The sequence below is a fragment of the Pocillopora verrucosa genome, chromosome 1 (assembly GCF_036669915.1).
Source record: "Pocillopora verrucosa isolate sample1 chromosome 1, ASM3666991v2, whole genome shotgun sequence".
NCBI lineage: Eukaryota > Metazoa > Cnidaria > Anthozoa > Scleractinia > Pocilloporidae > Pocillopora > Pocillopora verrucosa.
The window spans coordinates 25,682,293-25,699,371 of NC_089312.1; the positions used below are offsets into that span (position 1 = coordinate 25,682,293).

Below are 17,079 nucleotides of genomic sequence, written 5' to 3' on the forward strand. Positions count from 1 at the left end.
CGAAATTAACGTCAATTTTTTGTGGCCGCTAGTAAATCCCGAAAGTAGCGACTTCCAGAAAGTGGGTCCTCCCTCGAAAGTAGCGAAACCAAGTTTTTTAAATTGCATACCGTATACCAATAGTCAAAATTTTATTTTACAATAATATGTTCGTGCAATGTCACAAATTGTTCACGATAAGACACTTTAATTTACAACAAGGGGAAGCTTTATGCCACCATTCGTCCTTGACCTCAGTTCACTGATGTAGCGATGTAAGAACTAAACCGGTATAATTTCGTATTAACAACAGGAACGTTTCTTCAAATTGAAATTGAAAACTCTATATAGTTTTCGTTGATTAACATGAACGTTTTTCTTCCAATTACATGACACTGAGATACCGGTACGGGGTACAGACTAAAACGCAGCGGTGCGTCATGCAGTACGATCGAAACAGTTTAGCTTTCCTCCTCTGAGTCAGAACTCGATCTCCTCTATATCGGCTGATTCACCCATGCGGTAGTCCGGTAAACCATCGATATTCATTTCACTGTCCCTGCTACCGGTCTAATCCGCGAATTAATAAATTCTGCAACTGCATTCCCGAGTGTTCCAACGCATAATCACATAACGCAATAGTGGTGAAGATGAAAAACATAAACGGTGGCGAACAAGATGCAACTACAGTTGGACACATGCCTGATAGTCTATCGGAGGTCATGTAAACGCCATTGCTGGAAAAGGAAATCAAGATGACTTGCTGTCATCTTGCTGTCATCAGCAGGTGTGCCTAATGGTGGATTCAAGGAGGAGGCATCGAGATTCCTTACATTTATGAAATTGACGTCAAAAAAGGACTCAGAAGTCTAACAAAAGAACTGAGAGACAAACTGATACAACTCGTCCCGACCACTGACAATACAATCTAGGAAGACATCCGGAGCTTACCCATGTCGCAGTTAAAACATGAAACTGGATAGACGAATTTTGTCTTATTTGTTTATTGGTGTTGATATCGATCAATTTTATTACCGTATTGCTGTATTTATCATTGTTACCTTCTATTTACGAAACACAATCTATACATATGGAATGCAAAAAAATGTTGTTCTTTTTTTACTTCGAAAGAAAAAAAAGCTCGCGCCAGCTCTATTTGTAAACGATTTTTGTTCTCCGAAAGTAACGACCTCCCGAAAGTAGCGACCCCCAAAGGCTGCTGATTTCGAAAGTAATGAGGGTCGCTACTATCGGAACTCTACGGTAGTGAACGAAAGTTAAACGATCGCCTACCAGCTGTTGATCCACGTAACCACGTGCACGTCGCGATTATTTGTCGCGATCATTTGTCTTGATTAATGACCGAGGTTTGTCCCTCGTTATGAAGTAATACAGCGGTCAAACGCAGGGCATGCGCAAACGAATCAATTTTGGTGTTTCTCTACGGGCACATCTGCAAAGGCCAAAACCAGGCTCTGTGATAAGGTAACTCTGTTTTTACCTTGTAATCGTTGAATAGCTGACAACCAACTTTTTCACTTGCCTACGAAGCAGCGCAGTAGTTACCTATGAAACTAATAACCTTGTTCGTTGCTTTCTGGAAAATGAAAGCATCGAATATTTTCCCAAAGTCTGAGTATGTTTTAAAAGTAAAACTACAATTTCCTAAAAATTGGGCTTGTAACGTCAAGACTAGTTCGGTGAAGCCCGATTTGTTATCGAAATGCAATCAGCATGTGCAAATATCCAATGTGCGAATAAAATTTACTTGATGCAAAGTTTTGAAATGCCTGCATTTCCGATCGAGATCCATCCACATGTGCATGTTTTGAAAGTTCTGGGTAGATCTGACCTCTAGGAATGCTAAGCAAAGTATTTGGGAAGGAGTAAGATCCTGCTTAGTCATACTAATTCAGTGTAGCTGTATACATTTCCGTTTAAAATTTGATGCAATATTTTCTAACTCAAATTTAAAATCGGTTCGCTGCATAGTTCAACGTACAATACTAAATTGTACATAAGCTGGAAAAGTTTGAAGGCTAAATCTTCTTGCTGAGACTGAGGAACGCCTTCAGTGTGTACACTGCATCATTCCCTGCGTTATGTAAAATATCCTCGTCATACTCGATGGCCAAGTCACCAAGCAATCGTTTGAGGCTGTAAGTCTGAGGACCACCGGTCATCAAAGTCGAGGCCAGCATCTGTGTATCAAATATCTGCCTTCCTTCTAAAGAGATGCCACACCCCGCAAGGTACTGTTCATCATTATGGCCAGCGTGGGTCACCAAAAACTCTACGTCGGCGATATGCTGCTGGAACTTCTCTGCGGCCTCCACAAGAGACATGCGCTTTGAGGAACCAAATTTGAATCGCTCGCGGTTGTCAGGGACGTAGTCTTTGTTTGAATAGTGGAGATTCTCCTCGATGATGTAATGGAACGCTTCCTGCTCTTCCGGCTTGTCAATTTGTGCGATGACGTAGCCAACTTCGAGGACAGTAACTTTATCGTGTTCATAGGTTTCCACATCAAACGCCAAAACGCGTGGGCAAGGCTTGCTTTTCAGTGAGTCACGGAATATACCTGCGTGTTTCTTCGCTTCTTCTTTCCTCCTAAATATGAAAAAAAAAACAAAAAAAACGCAGCGATAGAGGAGGTATTATCCATGTATTTATCTACTCATTTGATGAACTAATAGGCGTCAAGCAACAACGAGTCAGGGAAAACTTACGATCGATTTCTGCCGTTTTTTTTTAACTTTGGAAATCATATTGAATTTGAGCTTTACTTCAATATCAGAGTTTTTTATTTTTCGGTTTATCAATGAATGTAATTCCACTTATTTGATTGTTATGCGCTGCTTCTAGGCCCGTGCATGCACTCTCGTGCCGTGCTCATTGGTCACGACGGTAAGCGATCTACCTCTTCCAAACAACAATTTGCCCTTGATGTTTTTGTAGAGTATTCTTTTTTTTCCATTGATTTGAAGTCTTACCTTTAAATATTTAATATCATGTTAACAGTCATCGATTAGAAAACACGAGCCTTTGGATAAAAACATTTCGCGTTTAATATGGGCAAACATGTTTGTCTTTCAAATCTCATTCAAATCATTCGAGGGAATCGATTACAATTCACGCAATCACCTCCGGGTATTTTCTGAGAAACTCACCGAACCGTGCCGGGATGTGAATTTGAAAATATATTTTGTTCATCGACCAATGTATACGATCTATCAAAATATTATAAATCGTTTATATTCTCTTGGATCTATTCAATAACCAGGTACGAATTGTTCGTTTCTTCCGGATTGAAATTTCGTCCAAGATGGTTACGAAAGTTGCGTGACTTGAACGAGATAGCTCGTTAAATATCTTGCTCTTTCTAGGAAAAGATAGCAGAACTTCCAGAGCGGTTTTCTTCGAAAGGCACAGGCGAAATTGATTTAGAGATGTAAACAAAGGGAAGATTTTTTTTTTCGGTGAAGGTCAATAATGAAAATATCGCCACAAAAAGATTTTACGATTTATATTATAAGAGTTTCGAGTAATCGATTAGGCGCGATTTACCGTTAAGAACGAAGGAGTTTAAGTACACGATCTTAATATTAAATATTCAACTAAAAATTAGAATTTATGCAATCAGCGATGAGTAAGTCTTTGAAATTCATGAAATTAAGTTTGGACGGCAGATATTCGAGGTAGATATTCGATTTAACAGCACATACCTCTGTCTTATTTTGTCATTCTCATTTTTCAGGGACATGGAAAACTCTCGGTGTGACTCAAAGTCAAGGAAAGACTTTCTATCTTCCATAATCTTCACGCCCGAGACATGGCTAACTTCAGGCAGACTTTTCTTCGTTCTCCGCTCCAATTCTTCTTTGATCCCTCGGTAGTCATCAGCGCGAACTACAAGATGAGTTGTCTCATCGAAGAGCTCTGCGACTACAAACTGAAATCGTTTGTGAGTGCGGTGGAATGTTTTGAAGAATCCTTTCACCACATGAACTTCATCAAAGTAATGATTCTCAAAGTGTTTGGTCCACTCGATGCGTATAGACTCGTATTTAAAAAATTTGCCATGATCTAGAGCTATTTTCCCTGAATTAGTGGGAGAACTCGCACTTGCTTCCGCCATGGCGCTTCTGGGGACACTACTGTCTGATTTCAGTGACGGGAAATGTAGTTCCTCCTTCTCAGTGTGCTTTGTCACCCTAGCGTCTCCCTTTAAGGAGTCAAATCATTGCACTTGACGTCATCGTCCGAGATTCTGGGAAACTGGAGCATTTAGGAAGTGGAAGAAAATTCTCAGAATTGTTCCTTGATACTTCCGACAAGGTTCGTCACTACCTTGACAACGAGACAAACTCGTTTCCAGGGTGTCTCCTCTCCTGCCGTCTTCAGCCTGGGAGAGAGGTTGATGGGGTGAACTAGCCTGTTCGATCCAAGCCGATCTAACTTGCAAGATTTTTCATTGAAAGGATGTTCTTGGTTGACTTAGTAGAGTTTTAACTAAAAAATACATACTAACCGCTTTGAAATAAATTATTTAGAAGAAATTAGAGAGAAGTGAAGTGCTCAAGAGCTGCATATCAGCATATCTTTATTGGCCAAAGTTACAGGTTGGAGTTTACGCATAACGTTTTCACAACCTTGAGGGAAATACAATACAACTGATCAAACAAATTTACACCTTGCGCTTAATATTTAGTACGACTTTCAAAGATTCTCATCTACTCAAGTCAACAAACTCCTTTCCTCCTGTAACACGGCCAATTATACCTCTATTTTTCACTTCCTTTGTGAATATTAGGAAAAATCCATCAATCCTTCTCTCAAAAGGGAATGACTATCAGATAATAAATAACACTCTCATTATGGTTAAGACCATTCTTTTAAGATGATATGAACAACCTCTATAATAAATCAAACGGGCCAGCCCTCAAAATCATAGTACTAATAGTAAGAATGATAAATAATTTCTATGGTATTTGCATAATGTCAATGTATCATTGAATTTGTTCTAAGGTTGCAGTCAATAACCAGCAGCGCAATTGCATCAGATTGCCTTGCAATAAAACCAGGGGGGAAAAAGTGGAGGGGGGAGGGGGAGGAGGAGGCAGCTGATGATGCTGCCTGAGTCCACCCCTATCCTCTGCTGCTCTGCGCCGCGGTTTACCGACTGAACACTTGAAACATTATATAACATCTTTCCCAATCAACTTTTCAACTCATAAGGAACTTCTCCAGGGTTTAAGCACCCTTTATAAACAAAGTTCAATACTATTTCCTAGACTACGCCTAAGACATTCTCGGGTTTATCAATAGTACAACATGGCTCGAGCAGAAAAACAGTTGTTAAGTGCTTCTTTCAATTTTTCCAAAACTTCAACTCCATATCCCATAATTTCTTTCAGTATTTAAAGCTAGTTAAAAAATGTCCATACTATTTTTAGAATGCTTGTCTTGGTACAAACTCTGTTTAAATCTAGCCACCGATTATGAAAGACTCTGGAGTAAAATAACTGTTCTCGTATCAATACAATATCTTTGTCTTCAGGATGATTTTCTTAACTGTACTATATAATCAGTCAGTAACTCCAGGAATACACGATGTATACAAGACTCTGGAATATACTATATAAATGTAAAGTAAAACAATTTGAATCTCTCTTATGGTCTTCTCCCAGTTTCGATCAGTTACTCGTTGCTTGTTGTGAATCCACCTTCATGTTCCGGGCGGGGAGGCAGCATCTGAGGTTCCTTAAGAATAGTAAGGAATATAATGTCCATCAATACAATCAAAAAGATGTTTACTAGACGTCATCACTGAATCCTACCGTAACATTTCTGGTTCCACCCGGATCTCCGTCGTCGTTTTCTCTGGCTCCGTCGGGGGATGGCCTTGGAACAGCTGGCGTAAATAACTTTGACTGGGCGTCCTGTGATGCACGAATGAGAACATTTTAATATACGCACAAAGCAAACATGCTGCAATAACACCATTTTATCCATCGCAAGCTTTGTAGTGTTGACTCAAATCAAGGGTTGAACTTAATCAGCTACGACATGGAATGAAAGTGGTTTTAATTCAGATACTTCCAAAAACGTCACATGCTCAAAAAATCTTTCGAGGAATGGATTGTCTAGGCACTATGAAAGATGCCCAGCATTGTGATGGAAGTACCGAAATATTTCCAAAAAATGATTAAAACCAAATCATGAGAAATACAAAGGAGCAGCGAAGGGAAATTACCTCTCCTTGCCTTTCCTGTTTCTGTGAAGCTTTCTGTGCTTCAGTCTCCCGCACGGTTGGGGGAGAAGGTGAAGGCACTGGAGCAGGTGGTGAGCCGGAGCTGTGTCGTTTCACAATATGTCTCATACGAGTTCTTGGTGAAGTGCTCCGTGACTGATTCCCCAGCTGTGTTTCTCGTGGACTGCCTTGTTGTTCTTTTGGAGGTTTTTCTGCAGGCTGTAAAGCACAAAGACACTTCATACTTTTGCTTAAAATATTTGACGTTTGTTTTAACTCAAAACCAAGCTGGCAGCCATGCAAGACTGACCGCTTCCTTCCGTCTCTTCGCCGCTCAACGCTTCAAAGCATGCGTAAAACTTCCAGCCATCCAAGCTAAATTGTGTCACGGTCGTTGGTCGGGGAGCCATTGTCAAAAAAATTTAATATGATGATCCGAATTATCTGCGCTCCGTAATCATTGGAGAAAATAGTTGGTGACATTTTACCATTAATGTAATCATCGACAAGAAAAAATTGTCGCTTTTTTAACCATCCGATAGTACGACGTGCTAATCCTTGAAGAAAATTGATTTAAGACAACAACGAGTAACACTTGACTTTATCATCGTGGTTTTCGTAGACTGATTCCAACACAATCGACATCAACTTATTTTATCACTCAGAAGTTTTTCAGATTTTTTTTTCAGTCTTACCGCTTTCTTTCGTTTTACAGATACGTGAATTATCGTTAATGTAAGTTGTTTAGTTTTTTGAGTGGCAAAATGGAAAATGCGTGACTGCAAAATGTGTGAGCTAGACAACATTCTCAAACTTAAAATACGTTGAGGAGATTAAAACGAGAAATTAAAAAATTGATTCAAAACTAGATTCGATCTCTACCACACAGCAATTGTGAAGTTCTAAAAGACATCCTAAGTCAGATGTTCAATTTGCTGCTCTGTGCTTGCCTTACCTCTCCCATTACTATATTACGCGGAGAGTTGGGGCCCGAGTTGGAGTGTGATGACGTCACTTGTGAATCCTCCTTATTAAGGGACGTCACTTCGTGTTCATGCAGGGGGGAGGTGGAGTTCTTGCCAATGGGTGGGATTGTCTAGGAATAAAAACATACAAAGTTAATATACATCCTGCAAGTTTTAGAGGGTCGATGTGGCTCTCCATAACATACCTGTTTAAACCGGCCTTTATAAACATGTCCATCAGATCCTTTCAGTACGTCAATGACAGATTTTTCTCTCCCCCAGATAGGGATATCTGGATTATCGTCATGCCCTAAAAGTTTGAAAAACATAAGGGTTTGCAATCTAATGATCACGTCACACTCCACAGAAGTATAAAGTTCTGAGTAAAGTATGGGATATTGTGAGAGAGCTAAATAAAGAAACAAACTTGAACGGTTTGGATAGGGTTCTAAATGTCAATCGTTGTAAGAAAAGATCGCGAACCTGTCTTGACCAAAATGACAGCAGAATTTTCGGGAGCACCTCAGCGATCACCAAGTGTAGAGAAAACTCTGTATTTCTTGAGGATAAATATTTCAGATCACATGTATTCCTTTTTGGTTATAACACATGCTAATAGTGTCTCTTTCATGTATCATATCATAAGACAAAGCGGAAACCCTAGCTCGTTCCCTCTGACCCCGAATATTTCAAACTCTCCAAACGAAAGGCACGTCCAAGGGGAGTGAACTTATGTCTGTTAACGATATTTGTTGTCCCACTTTCCCAACGATACTTCAGATTCCGCTAGTACCATCCACTCATCACAGTAAACGAACCTCCTAACACTTGATTCAGCTGGGTAGGTCTCGTCCGTCTCTTTGGTAAATACATCACCGTATGGCTCCCGCCGCATGGTCGACCGGAAATGATGTCGTTCAACGTTCTCTCAGCCTTACCACCGCTGTAGTGACCACGTTGATACTGACGAATCTACACACAGCGAAGGAAAGTTTTACATTCAATGAAAGAAAAAAATTGATCAAGAATTTTGGATCAATGTCAGTATCTTAGCAACTGCGCACTTACCCCTCCCCTAACCCAACGTTATCAGTTTACTGTTGTCGAGTTAGGGGAGGGGTAGATGCGTGGTTAATTCGATACTTACATTTTTTTGATATGGACAATGTTACATGTATCTTGTGTCAAATTTAACAAAACCATGCTTGTCACTATATCTATAAATGTATGTGCGGGGAATTTAATTGTTTTTGTTCTTCTCCTCTGGCTGAGGAAAGAAAATAACCCATGCATGGAAATCTTTATCGTTGAACTTTCATTAGTCTAAAATCTTGGCACCAGACGGGTAACTGCATATGATACCTCTTCTTGGCACCAAAACGAGTAACTGATACTTCTGCACAACTCGTTCAATCTAGACTCCTCAAACCTTAGTTGTGTTTAGTGGAACGAGCCCATGACGGGTTTCTTACGAAGTTTCCCGATCAGTCAACGACCAACCAAACAAACGAGCAAGCAGAAACAACAATCCTCACCTGGTCCATTTCATAGGACAAATATGGGCCCTTGGACCTTTTTGTCCGAACCCCTCTGGGGGCCGGCAGGTTGGCCCGGAGGGGTCCCCTAAGGGGAAGTTCCACAGGTCTACTACATGAGATACAGTTAAACTTGATTGGTCTGCGGAAGCCAGCTGCGTCCGAAAAATCCACTTTTGCTTCTGCGGCAATCATGTTCCTGGACTTCTGTACATCTGCTATACGCCGTTCTAAAGTAAAAAATTGATACATTTGTCACAATAATTTATTTCCTCGCACAAGAAATCTAAAACGCAATTTTTTCTTCTTCCGACAAAGCGTGTGATTCGGGCTTCAACGCTTTTCATAGTCACCAAACAACAAGTGCAAGTATGTGCAGGGAATTCACATTGGTGGTCATCCTGATGGGACGTTAGTCCATCAAAGGTTACCCCTCTGTATTTTGTCAAGTGTCCCTTAGAGTTCACTGGTACCATTCTTACACTTATGGCGTAGCTCCAGAAGGATAACATTTCTAATCAAATCTGCAAGCGTACGAAGTAGTCTACACCTTCAGAATTTACCCCAGTTGCTGTTGCATTCAGTGACAAGGAGGACCATTACTACCCTTGGATGGATTGCGGGTCCATTAGAGGTTACCCCTTGTTTTCTAAGACGTTTTTGTGGCAATGTTCTCTTACCTATTCAATTAGTGTTGGGTGGATAGCGGTATTGCATGGGTAAGTTGCATGCCTAATAAGCCTCCAGAAAGCTGGGGCTGGAATCTGGATTCTCATATAAATAAGATGAAGAAAAAAAGATTATGTACAACCCTCGACTCACCCAGGTAGTTTTTTAGTGCCTGGAAAGCTTGGCCATCCATCTTTTCTGACATATCATTAGACAGTTGCTTCAGTGCTTGTTTTAATGCCATTTCTTCATTCATGTAATCATCCATTTTCTGTAGTGCTTCTCTGAGCCCTTCATCGAGCATGCTAAACGTATTATCAAATGTTGATATATTCACTTTACTGTCCAGTGACGCCTTATCAGCCTTAATGTCCATTTCCATGGCTACATTTTCCTTATCCGCTTTGCTCTCTTGGAGTTTTTCAACATAGTTGTACAGGGCTTCAATGTGTTCCTGCAGAAAACAGGAATGGATTCATATCAAAAGGGAGTAATTAACAGCTGAGTGTTCTCTTAAGTGTGGAGTTTTGCTTCAATAGCTCTGCAAGTGGCTATTAAATAACTCCCACAGCATACACCTTCATACCAACATCATGATCTGTGGGGGTGACATAATATTACTATTTTTACAGACTGACAGATAATACAAATCAGCGGCAACGTGATTTCAGGCAGGAGGAAAACCAGTTTGCTATTTACAAGCTTGGTTTAGGGGTAGCTTGGGACTATCCAGGGAAAAATGCATTGAATGGTTGGAGTGGGACTGGAGGTGAGAGTCCAACCACCCCCACTTAACCATGCTGCCTCTCAATACAGAACACCAACCTGTTTTCTGGAAAGATCTCCTATAACCTCAGAGTGTTGCCTACCGGTGGCTATGGCAAGTTTTTCCTGTTGATTTTGGAGCTCATTTAAATGTTCTCTTAGAGCATCAAGAACACTGCTGTCCACAACAGGTGATTGGCTGACCACTCCTGTAAAAGCTGTTTGCTGTTTGCTCTGCCGTGCAAAGATGGCCAGTTCACGCTTAAGTGCTTCAACACGCTCCTTGTTATCCTGAGCCATTTTCTTGATTTCTGCCAGTGCTACCAAATCTTGATTTGTGTTTAGGAATTCCAAACCTTTTTGAAATGATATTTAAATCAGCTGACATGTAAGTCAGTCCTTTGACATCTACATGAGAAATCTTAACACCATGTACAAATGTTAAAAATTAATGAGGTATAAAATCATAGTTTCAACTAATTGATTTGAATTTTCTTTTGCTTGTTGACTCTACTAAATGTAGCTAGAAAGAAATAGGAACAAATCAAATTAAATTATAATCATCAGGATTTAACATATATTATTTTTTACAAAAACCTAAAACATTAAACCCCTGAAGAGTGAAGCGATTCACGAAACAGGCTTATCGGGAAATGTAGTTGCGTCCTTTTTTCCTCTCATAATATTTATTCTGCTCTGCTTCAACGTATTGAGCACTGTTCCACGCGAAAATCGACTTGCAGACTTCCTAATATTTATTGATTTTTTACATCATACATGGTAAATGAAAGAATATCTCCACCACCTTAGTGAAGGACTGCTGTGGAAAAGAGCTACTTGACTGTGAAGTTACTGTATCCATTCTAGAATGTATTTGATGTGAGATAATGGCAAGTGATAATGTCTTAGAGAATAATTCTTTAACACCAAATTATTAAAGTGTTTATAATGATTATTCTTAAAATGTAATTATCAAAAAATCGGTGATGGTTGACTAAAAATAAGATTATTTCACACACCTTGCTTCAGCAAGGCCAATTGATCTTGCAGGTCCTCAGGAATGTTTAAATCTTCTTTACTAATTTTCTGTGGCAGAGTCTCTTCCACTTTGGCCAGCTCTCCAGCCATTTCTTCCTGAGCTTCCATGACATTAGTAATTTTTTTCTCTATCACACTATGTTTTTCAGATAGCTCCCCAATTTGCCTAAGACATTCAACCATCTCTTGAGAGGGGTGGTCTACCGAGGGCATTTCTTGAATATTTACCTGCAAGTATCAGAAAAATAAACAAAAAAAATTATGCCTATGGAATACCCAAGGAAACAGTAGATGCCATCATGATAATGTATCAGGACACCTGCTCTATGGTTTGCTCCCCTGATGGAGACACAGACTTCTTCGATATCAGTGCTGGAGTCCTCCAAGGTGATACACTAGCCCCAAACATATTCATTATATGTCTTGACTATGTACTGCGTAAAGCTCTAGACAAGAACAATGAACTTGGCTTTACCCTCACAAAGCAGAAGAGCAAATGTTACCCATCTATGAAAATAACAGATGCAGACTATGCTGATGACTTATCAGTGCTGGCTGACATCCTAAAAGATGCAACATTCCTGCTGCACAGCATTGAAAGAACACAAAGGAGATAGGGCTCTACCTCAATGCAGATAAAACAGAGTTCATCTGCTTCAATCAAGATGCGTCAGAAAGGATGAAGAGTCTCGATGGTGAGAAGATAAAGCAAGTGGAAGATTTTAAATACCTGGGAAGCTACATTGCCTCTACCGAACATGATGTGAACATCAGACTAGGAAAGGCATGAAATGCTCTAAATGAACTGGACAAGATATGGAAATCAAACCTCACAGACAACCTGAAGAGAAACTTCTTTCGAGCAGCAGTGGAGACCGTCCTTTTATATGGTTCAGTCTCCTGGACCTTAACAACACATCTGGAAAAGAAAATTGATGGAGCATACACTAGAATGCTATGCACTGCCTTAAACAGATCATGGAAGGACCACCCCACAAATGTAGAGCTCTATGGCCACATCCCACCAATCAGTAAATTGCTACAGCAACAAAGGATGAGATTTGCAGGACATTGTTGGCGCAGTAAAGAAGAACAAGCAGGGGATGGATTACTCTGGAAGCCACCACAAGGACATCAGCCGAGAGGACGCCCCAAAAAAGACCTACATTGACCAATTGATGGATGACACAGGATGCAGAATTGAAAAAGTACCAATTGCAATGGAAGACAGAGAAAGGTGGAGGAAGTGTGTCATGGAATACCAAGCAAGCTCGACCTAATGATGATGATGATGATGATGATCAGAAAAATGGTTTAGTGAAAATAATGTTGTAAGGCAAATGTTTAGCTCTTTCCTGGAATGATATGACCATCACTCATTTGACAGTTGAACTTTACCAAAACTAAAGTAGCATACAAGTACAGCGTATACAAATGCACATATGTAAACAATTTTCAAGAACACATTTTTCGAGTCTAGTCTTACCATCAGCTTTTCAAACCAGTATTCACTTAAAATATATTAAAGTTCACACGGCAACCAGGTGGACAATCAGACATAGTTTGAAGCTACACTGGTTTGCAGATTTAATGAATGTAACCGAAGAAGTTACAATTCATAGACCCAACGTTTCGACACTCCTGTCTTAACAACAAAATTGGCTTTAATTGATTCTGATAGGCCAACATAAAATGTATCATACATATTACAGTCAAACCTGTGTGCTCCTTGTGAAAGCTGTCTTAGGGACCTCAGGTGTCTGCACTGGAGTCTGCTGGGTAGATGGCACTGGAGCACTCTGTGGACGCCCATCTGACTCTGTATCTGATGCTTTATTTTCACTTTCAGGATGATCAAATGTCTTTTCCAAAACACTGCTCTGCCCATTTCCTAACATAAAGCCTTGTTCCTTTCCTAAAACACCATCCTCCTCTTTAGATTTCCTTTCAAAGTCTGATTTCTTTACATTCAAAGCCTCTTGTAGGGCAGGCCATTTAACATACACTGACAAGTCATCCTTGGTCACAAATTTATCCTGAAGTTGTTTTTCAAGAGAATGCATCCTTTGCTGCAGTAACTGAGAGTTCTCCGCATCATGGGATTTCCTTGCAGACAGACTCTGTCCAAGGTTATCATCCTCAAATGGCTTTTGACCAAGAAATCTTTCTTTCAGGTTTTTTAGTTCACTGGCAATATCCTTCACTTCATCTTTGACTCTACTGATTCCTTTTCCATCACCCCCAAGAAATTCATTCAAAATTGTCATTATTCTATCAATACCTTCTTCTGTAGCCTGGAGCCTGCTGTTAAATTTCATTAACTGCCACATTCCAGAAAGCACATTTTGATTGGATCCATCATCTTGGGTTACACTTGTTGAATTTTTTTGTGCCTGTTCAATTATAAACTGAGTGGATGGTAGGTTATCAAGGATTTTTAATTTGTCCTCTAGTTCTTGAACTTTATTCTCAAGGTTTTGTTGCCTCATCTGCAAACTGAATTCAAACCAACTTCATTATCAAAAATTGCCAAAACAAGAGTAACAGACATAAAATAAAATATTCTTCACAATAATCAAATCAAAGTTCAGATTGCTTATCAAATAATTCTAGAGAATGGCTTTGAAGCTCATGTCCAAGTGATACGGAGGGATTATATACAATTTGTGCTTCCCAGATAAATCCACAAAATGTGCTAAAAAAGGTTGATAGGAATTCCAAATTCATAAGTGGCTTCAAAATCCAAGGAAACAACAAAAATATTAGTTACTGATTGTAAACACAAATGGATTGGTGAAGTGGTGAATCAACTTGCTCTGCCCTCTGCATCAAAAATAACCTTATACTACCAATTTTTGCTCACATTTTTTTAATTCATGCAGGAGATAAATACTGTGGTAATAAGATTTACTATTAAATATACAAAAAAATACTAAAAATTAAATTAAGAGTGATGAATTATCTCTCGAACTGCTATTTATTTTCAGTCCACAAGGGGCTACAGTTGAAAAACTGCATTGCTGATTCAAACTAGTATTAGTAATTGGTTTAAGAAATTTGAAACAAAGATTCAAAACCATTCCAGGTTTTTAGACTAATGACATTTACATATTTAAGACACTTAACAGGCCTTATGTGCATTTTTTCCTCTTAGTTAAGTTTGTCAACTTAACATGAATGGCACAAAATTCTATAAATGATTTGGTTTTTTAAGGAAAGTCTAGAAACTGAAGCCTATTCAAGTGCAAGTCTAGTTATACTCTCTACCTTGATTTGCTGAAACTTACAGATAATTCCGCCAACCATTGTTTGCAAAAATAACTAAAGAGAACAATAGTTTGGCTTTCGTCCCACTGCAAACACTGTCAAGTGTTTATGAATATTAGGTAAATTAAAGTAAAGTCAACCTAATAAGCCCCCTGCAAAGTTGCTACAATATTTAACCTCTCCCAAAACATCTGCACAGCTGAAATTTTGAACGGAGTTCTCTCTAATCAAAACTGAAAGACTGAAGCAAAGTAACAAAAAAAGAAAAATTGACATTTCACTGTAAAGTTATTTATGAGCGCCTAACTGAACAAATACAAAGTAAACATTAACTTTAAATGTCTTCGTTTCCACGACGACAAATACTTTGAACCGTCAACAAATCATAGAATGTAGCGTTTTGTTGAATATTTTTAACTATTTCGGTCTTTCTGAGGAGTTGTCCAGTAAAATTCTCACGCAACAAAGTAGATCAATTCAAGGTTTTACTTTTAATCAAAATACGTAAAGAGAATGAACCCTCCGGCTGCATGTAAAAATGGCTGGATTTTGTTCGCTTACCGTCATTGTTGATAATGAATGTAACATGCAATTAGTGAAAATCCGCTTAAGAATATGAGCTATTTTCGCGCGATTACAAGGGAAATACTTCATCGTGAAAAGATGCTCTCGAAAAGTCAGCTCTGCACACCGACAAACCATTTTAGATCGTTAACTTTTAGTCGTGAAAACGCTATTAAAGCGATATCTGAATAATTTATAACATCCACAACACTATCTGTCAAAAGAACACTGAAAGTAATGGCCGGTAAAGTGATAAACAGAACGAAGTGCCTTGTTATCATGACACGCTTACGGTTCGCTGATCAAGATTTACAAATTTCGCTGTTGTATACCGCTCGACAAAACGGTGTTTGTGATGAAATGGAACAATAGAGTGTCACAGAAACACCATTTTAACAGCTTAAGCTACATATGCATATTCGAACAACTATGGTTGTAATAAAAGTGTGGCAAACTAAAAGCTTATCAAACCTGTCGAAGTGGCCTCTTTGGTCCAACTGAATTGTTGTCTGAACCAGGCGATTATCATCACGATTGGAATTGTCAGCGTCGGAAATTTCTTTACCTGGTCCATTTAACTGCTCGAATGAAGTTCCTTTGTCATTTCCTTCATCAGGAGCAGCAGCTGACTGAGTATTTAGCACTCCATTCTGCGGGTCATAACTCAAGCCGATGTGATTCAAAATGGCGTGAAGAAGAGAGTGAAGATGATTGAAGTTCACGACACCTGCATCCGGAGAGCGCAATGCCAAATCTACCAACCTATGAAGATCCGTTTCGGCCCCCATTTCTTAGTCTTCACATCTTATCCTTTGTGTTGCACAACCACTCTTCGATTGTCATGAATAATGCAAACATGCCATGTCCGGGCAGGAAATTACTATGTCAAGTGGCTTTTAGATAAAATCTTCTGGGAGTGGGGGGAGGGGAGTAAACGGCGCTAAACGCGACACGCGTGATCACTCGTGTATTTATTTTATGTTCTTTCCTCGAAATAAAGGATTCGCAGATGCGCAGGTGAAAGGATGAGAAAACTCTTAATTGCCTTTATAAATGAGCATAGCCTTGGGCCGTTATGACATACTCCTGAAAAAGATCTTCCTTTCACCGTTTAACAAAATTCAAAGGACTACTTTATGACATGTCGAGTCGTTTTCTTTAAGTGTTTGCGTGACCTAAAATTTGCCTCTGACTTGCGGAAGACTGCAACAGATTAGTTTTTTACAAAATGGGGAGGATAAGGCACCACAAAGCTATAAGAAATTAAGGCTACATTTTTCAAGGCATACAAACCGTGGCTTAGCTTGATTGTAAATTGCCCACTATTTTGCGTGGCTTGTTAGGTGCTTCTTAGCATGCTCTACTAATACTTCAGCGACAAATTTTTTGATCTTGAGGAAAATTGACACAAACCTTGATGATAATAGCACGATCAGGAGAGTCTCATCAGTTGCATCCACGTCTAGTTTACTGCACCTGAAGAACCCTCAATGAATGGAGACTACGACAAAGCCATATCAAAGGATAAGAAGGAGGAAAAATTGACTGTGCTTAACTTGAAATGCAAACTGGCAGATTTTGTTTTAAACAGCTAGACTTAAATTATGAGATAGTAATTACCATTCGGTTTTCGTGGGCGGACCTGATGGAAAACACAGGGGCGTCGAAGATAGTATTAATCCTTGGTGGAATTTCCAGAGATCCATGAGGGGACGCAAATCGTCTGTACTGTAAGTATCCCGGAGAGTCCCCTACATTTTCTTAGACTTTTAGTCTAAGAAAATGTATGGGGACTGTAAGGTGTCATAATCCTGTTGCTGCTGACATCGATGTGACAGATTATTGCTTTTGCACTGTTTTCTTTGCCGGCTTATACTTGTCATCAAGTTTCAATAAGACGGCTATCATTTTTCACAAGAATAATGAAGTTTTCGTAAATTGTGAGATCGGATGGGATTAAAATGGGATTAAATCACCTACAGAGCTTGATATGTACTTACAGTGCAGACGATTTGCGTCCCCTCATGATTGATTGTAAGAAGAC

At 39.4% G+C, this 17,079-nt stretch overlaps 2 protein-coding genes across 2 annotated transcripts; both read right to left on the reverse strand.

Annotated features, from left to right (window-relative positions):
• Nucleotides 1-977: 977 nt before the first annotated feature.
• On the reverse strand, nucleotides 978-4,296 carry LOC131796388 (uncharacterized). The gene is made up of 2 exons (XM_059113968.2): nucleotides 3,705-4,296; nucleotides 978-2,589 (listed from the first exon to the last, which is right to left on the reverse strand). The coding sequence occupies exons 1-2, from the start codon at nucleotides 4,115-4,117 to the stop codon at nucleotides 2,019-2,021; spliced, it is 984 nt and encodes a 327-aa protein (XP_058969951.2). The 5' UTR covers nucleotides 4,118-4,296; the 3' UTR covers nucleotides 978-2,018.
• Nucleotides 4,297-4,552: 256 nt separating this feature from the next.
• On the reverse strand, nucleotides 4,553-15,893 carry LOC131796387 (putative leucine-rich repeat-containing protein DDB_G0290503). Its single transcript, XM_059113967.2, has 12 exons — nucleotides 15,507-15,893; nucleotides 12,923-13,700; nucleotides 11,186-11,432; nucleotides 10,227-10,522; nucleotides 9,555-9,855; nucleotides 8,733-8,962; nucleotides 8,016-8,169; nucleotides 7,404-7,507; nucleotides 7,188-7,328; nucleotides 6,236-6,451; nucleotides 5,820-5,921; nucleotides 4,553-5,742 (listed from the first exon to the last, which is right to left on the reverse strand). The coding sequence occupies exons 1-12, from the start codon at nucleotides 15,821-15,823 to the stop codon at nucleotides 5,680-5,682; spliced, it is 2,949 nt and encodes a 982-aa protein (XP_058969950.2). The 5' UTR covers nucleotides 15,824-15,893; the 3' UTR covers nucleotides 4,553-5,679.
• Nucleotides 15,894-17,079: the final 1,186 nt, after the last annotated feature.